Raw genomic sequence first — 6,000 nt, 5'->3', positions numbered from 1 at the left:
TCTACCTTAATATTCTTCTATGGGAGAAAGGGGATTTGGTTTTATTCTAATTGTGCTTCAGTCAAATCAAGTGGAGAATATAGTGATGACTGTTGCAGTGCTGAAATACTTTGTAGCAGCCAGTGATGGAATCCACTGTTGAAGAATCCAGCTACTTTTGCTATTAAATCCTGTATTTATTTCATTTGAACTGGAGTTTTTTGTATGTCATACAGTTGGAATGGGCTACCCCACAAGGCACACAATAAAAGAGAGGGTGTCAGACTCATACAATGTCTAGGACTCCCACAGACAAATGCTGTACAATTGCAAAAGATATCCAATAGTATTCAACAGTTTTTTTGTGAGCATTTAGTTTGTGTAAAAGTAAACCCATGTCCTAGACCTGCTCTTAAAATATGTTTTACATTTTTATTTTATTTTTTTATTATTTTTTATTTTTTACTTTTCTCTGTGTATATCATTTATTTACCCTGGGGTCACATTGTGTTTTTTATGCTTTTAAATGTCTGTTCTGTTCAGCACTTTGTGATATTATTGTCTGTGAAAAGCGCTATATCAATAAATCCATTCATTCTTTACTTTGGAAACCTCGATGTAGCACTCTGAAATAACACAACAACACATTTCAGCCAGGTGAAATAATTTGGACAATGAAGGGAAACAAAACAAAATGTATAATAATACAACACAAGGCTGACTCACAGTCTCCCTCAGGAAACCACGTATATTTCATTTTTATGTGCATTGTAAAAATAATCTAACAGTGGTTAATTGTGGCTTTTCATAACTTCAGATTCCTCCAGTAATAAAGAATCATATTTTCATATTCATATTCTCTGTCCAAGTACGATCGGGTCAGAGTATGCTGCAACAATACTGCCCGTTGGAGAGTTAGTAATTGGCACGAAACACAAATTTCATCTGAGGCTGATGGGAAGGTCATTCATTTTGCAGGTATTCTTTTCTTGATGGTGCTAAATGAAAAGGCACTGAGTCAAGTTGTTACAATTCATCCTGAGGGGACCATCAATAGTTGTTGTGGTATCACACCGAATAACAAACATATATCAGCCTCGCGGTGGCCCTACGGGAAAAGTCAGGGGATCAACAAAGTCACGAGGATTCATCATCTGGGAACCACGAATGTCCCATCAGGGTTAAATGGCAATCCGTCACATAACTGACAAAACGTTGTGCTGTTCATCAATCCCCGGTTTCCAGATGTGATATCAGGATACAGCTCCAGCTGCAGAACAGTTTGATTTGTCGTTCTTTTAATTTGGAGAGGACTAATGAAAACATTTGCCAAATTTACAGATTACAGAAATGTAAGCAGCGAGAACCAGCGCCATCCTGCTTATTTTGGCTACAGTTAAATCGGGGAAACAAAGCCATAAAGGCACCGTGGGACTGTGGAGCATTTGTACTTGTCTGCGTGTTTGTTTCCGTGCAGACAAACACGGCGATTCAAAGTGACTTCCCTTATTGTTCTGTGCTGAGACTCTGTATGTTTGTGCATTCAAGTCAATCCTGCACATTTCGGGAAACTGTGACGAGCAAACAGAAAGCTCAGAGTTTACACTGTGATATGAGGTCAATATTCTACAAGTAAATACTTGTTCATGTCATTTCCCTACTTACTGCATATGTGATGATTGCCAAGACATTGCACGATCCTTTTCTCTCCATCTTTCAGAGGTCTCTTTAACAGCACAGTGAATTTCACAGACCAATTAGAGCCATTTGAAGAATGGAAGATCTCTGAAAACACAATGAAAGAAACTGCCATAAAGCACACTACTATCACATGCAAATGCATTTAAACTCTCTGCTAAATTAAAACGGACTTTTCTCTGTTGCCTTGCTTTGCCAGCCACAATCACAATGATATGTGTGGTCCTTAACGGTGAATATAGGACAGGCAGTGAAGTGGACTCCCTGTGGGTCCCGGCATCTGTTGCAGAGGGGTTCAGCACTGCCATGGAAAATTGGACATTTAGGAGCCAGCTGGAGGACCAGTGTGCCCTGCTGTGCCACCACTACTCAGGCGCCCACTGGCTCCATGCCACCACCAGCTAGAAGCCACTGGACCAAAGCAGGCCAGATGGTGCCCTTGCCAACCTACGAGCAGCCGCTGCGAACTGCCCACTGCCCACTGCCCATGTCCCCTGCCCTATCATTCAACTCAGGGATGAGCTTAGTCAGGATAACCTGAGGTAGAAAGTTTTCTTGGGGGGGGCAGAAAAAGTTCAACTGAGCGGGGAGTGTGCTGGAGTGTGCTGTTACATTGTGTGTTTGTTAATGTAAGCAGCTGCAAGGCAGAGTCGGAGAATCAGTTGGTATGGGAGAGGATGCTCCGCGGGGAAATAAAGCCATCTCAAGGCTGAACTCATTTGTCCGCAGCTGTGATCTGATAGATAATTATAGTAGGAGCTTTAAGTGCTCTTCTGCGATACAAGTATTACCAGCATCTCCAGAGGCACAGGACAAAGTAGGGAGGAGAGGAATCTGTGCAATGGTCCTTTCGCTGCCTCCAAAGATGCGTTTGTTGAAGTGTATTCAACACAAGGGGCCTAATTTAAAATCGTGGAACAACACTATTAGTATTGGTTCTATGAAAGCCACTAATTAGATTTTACTTATTTAATTTACAGAATCAATCAAAACAAAGTTAGTGTTTTACGGTGGAAGGCAAGATCACAGCAGTATTGATAACCATTTAAACAAAACACTATTAATCTAGAGATTAAAATGTTAAAATGAATATGGTGCTGCTGGCAAAATATTCTCATCTCGAGGGCTTGACTTCTTCTTTGTATATTGTCTTTTGTAAGGTCAATAATGAACCTTGAAACTATCTTTTACAGAGACTTTGGCTTTGATCATGCAAAATATATTTGTTCTTCATAGAAGTTTTTGTAAACTATGTATTAAACTTTAAAAGAAGCCATTATTTAGAACTTACCCTTTATAACGTTCGCCTTAAAGTAGAACTCTGAAACAGAATTCAAGACCACACAACCAAATATTCATACATCCAGTGCTGATACACGTCGACTGTATTCATTTACTTCACTTTATCATTTTGGGGGGGAGGATGTAGTTTGTGGTGCTTGTTATTTAGCCATCCCTCATTGCTATAAATAGAGTGGACAAAATAATAGAAACATGAACATTATAATCTTCATAAAGGTATGATTTATTGCAGGACTTATATTACACTGCATCTGTTTTAGCTAGGTGTACCTCATAAACTGGCAGCCGAATGTTGCCTTCGAAACACAATGAATACACACTCATACATGAGCCACAGACAAGAATTAAATGTAAATGGAAATACTTTATTTCACTGTTACACAATAACAAGCTTGGAAAGAAAAAAATTACAAAAAGGAGAAATGGAACAAAATGCTACAAAGCACCACATAATATAGACAACTCATAAATGTGGCAACGGAAGCTTAAGCTAACTGCTTTTACTCTATCTAGGGTATCATCATCACTGAGAATTTAGAAATCAGCAAAAATGTTTGGACATCAAGCACAGTCATGCCAGTAATAGTAATATCTTACAGGTTTATGTAGCGATGATGCAGAGTGGGGAACAGTGATCCTTAAAGGTTCACGCTCAAGTGGAGAGACAGAACAAAGAGAGTGGGTTTGAGGAAACTGTAGTCCATCATCTGTTTGGTATGATAAAGGTCTGCTTTTGGTATAAAGAGGAGTCGAGGGGGCAGACGTGGGTCACAGAGTATTCACAAGAACTGAGGTATGGGGTTTACAATGTAGAGCACACAAGAAGAGCTAGAAATCATCAGAAAGGACCTGAAGGTGAAATTTGTACAATTGTCTGTATTTGACAATGTGACATTGTATAAATGACACTGATTCGTAACCCCCATCCATCCGGTTCAGCAGGCTAAATCAAATGCTAACAATGCAAACACCATCTGACCCTACGCCTGTGAGGAGGACGGTGAGGAGACATAAGGGTGGTGTTACTTTGTTTGTACATGGAGAACACTGTACAGGTGCCTTCAGATCTTCCGGGACTAAAGGCACATGGGGTCCACTGAGCAACAGATGTGTCCATTCTGCAAGGGAGAGGAGAGAGAAGGCAAAGAAACATATTAATGGATCATCGTCACACTTTGACCACATCAAAAGTCTTTGTGGATCTCCACGGTAAATATTTTCAGGTGGCGGCGGTGGCTGCAGCAAACAGATTCAGTTTGGCGTTTAAGATTCCTCTGGGTGTCATTTCGGCACCAACTGATCCGATGCAGAGTTATTCTCCTGAGAGTAGAAAAGTGAGCGGTCTCAGAGTCATTTCGCTTCAAACTAGGGGGACAGATAAACTCCCTGGATCGTTAATGCTTTGCAGGCACAGCACTGTATGTGCTAAATCACCAAACTGACCAAATCAGAGTGCGCTGAAACTGACTGTACCTGTCCAGAAATAATAAATCCACCCTCGTATATTTGAATTCAATGCAAGTCTTTGACATTTTTTGAAAGATAGCATATATTTAATGGCTGTCATCATTTTTGAAAGATGTAGACATCATCGTCAGGCAGGCAGAGAGAAAATATTCCATCCTAGAAACTCAGACAAGGGAGTCAGTCTTTGTGGATTGGTCCTGAAGCCGAGGCAGACAATTTATGCTCACAATTGTTCATGAAGAGGATATTCGGCTGCATAGTTTATTTTTCCAGTGATTGTTCTGCGACACAAGTCTGAAAACAAAAACTTGTGGAGAGAAGCTTTCTCTGCCCGATGTAGTCCAACCAATTATGTGAGTTTGTCTCAGTTTTCTCGAGAGAATATCTGAGGCTCTGTACACATTGCTGGTTTGTGCTGTAGCCGAGTCAGAGGCCAAGATATAATATATATATATATTGGTGCCTTACCTTGCACTGGCACAGGGTGCACTCTGTGCCGTGTTTAATCCAGGAGGAGCCGCTGAAGCGTGAGATGCTGTGCTCGTCCGTGCACGTCTTGGTGATGTCGTTGCGGATGGTGTCGGCCTGGCAGGGGTCGGTGACACAGCGGGGACAGCACTCGCCCTCGGGCACCACGGTGAACTCGCAGTCCACGGGCGGGCACGGCAGAGGCCAGCAGTCCACCTGCCCCTGCTGAAGAGGCGGGAGGGAGACAAGTTGAGAAAGATAGACAGACGGAAGAAAAAGAGAGACAGTTCGAAATAATAAAATCGCATTTTCCAGCCCAAAACAGGTTATTCATGCAAATACACATATTTCTCCTGACGCTGTATATTTGCATGCCAGAGGGAGCGTCTCCACTTGATAATGAAAAAAAAGGTTGTTGAGGTACCTAGAAAATATAGATGAGCAGAGCAATCTTCCAACACAGTCAGCAGGTTTTTCTCTTCAGACAGTAGAAGGAAATGTTCCATCTTTTTAACTGACTTGTTCTCGTCCCCGTCTCTCATTGTTCCCATATTAAATCTCACAGCAAACTTTCAGCATTGAGAGCTTTATTGGATTCCTCCCGCTGCCATTTTCTATTAGTCTGAGAAAACAGGTCATATACTGTATATATGTGACTTTACACATCCTAACTACTGTACGCTATATCATTCTGGCTTGACCCACTTCTGCTTACGCTGCTATCCATAAGCCTTTTTGCTTCACATCTACTCTGGAAATGAAATATGGGCTCAGACTATATATGTTTAAGCGCAGACGCAGACATAAAAGGCATTAAGTTACATGAGGCTTGATGCAAGTGTCCCACTGGGGATATTTAATATCACTGAAAATCGTCTGGCTCAGCATTTTAGAAATGTTGTAGTAAATTAGGCCGGCTATAAAGCAAAGGCTCACGCAGCGCTAATGCCCACTCCCTGCCTCTGTGTGGTGTGTCAACATTTGAAGTGGGAAATCCCCCCGAGTGGCGCTCTTTGCTCGTAGCCAGGGCGAGGGATTGAATGTAGCCTCAGGTATCTGTCCCACGCTGCGAAAAGGGACATTATC

The 6,000-nt window shown here is 41.8% G+C and overlaps 1 protein-coding gene across 2 annotated transcripts in view; it reads right to left on the bottom strand.

The window, feature by feature from the left end:
* Nucleotides 1-3,375: 3,375 nt before the first annotated feature.
* LOC306783112 (protein kinase C-binding protein NELL2a-like) overlaps nt 3,376-6,000 on the bottom strand; it is a 65,251-nt gene continuing 62,626 nt past the window's right edge. For both annotated transcript variants that reach the window (XM_079276638.1, XM_079276639.1), the window contains 2 exons: nt 4,915-5,139; nt 3,376-4,097 (listed from right to left, as the gene is read on the bottom strand). In XM_079276638.1, the coding sequence (XP_079132764.1) occupies nt 4,056-4,097; nt 4,915-5,139 (267 nt within the window). In that variant the 3' untranslated portion in view covers nt 3,376-4,055. The remainder of the gene's footprint in view (nt 4,098-4,914; nt 5,140-6,000) is intronic.

Source organism: Melanostigma gelatinosum (genome assembly GCF_949748355.1).
Source record: "Melanostigma gelatinosum genome assembly, chromosome: 1".
In the NCBI taxonomy this organism is placed as follows: Eukaryota; Metazoa; Chordata; class Actinopteri; order Perciformes; family Zoarcidae; genus Melanostigma; species Melanostigma gelatinosum.
Note: the sequence above shows the minus strand (reverse complement) of the source record. Positions and strands in the feature narration are given on the sequence as shown.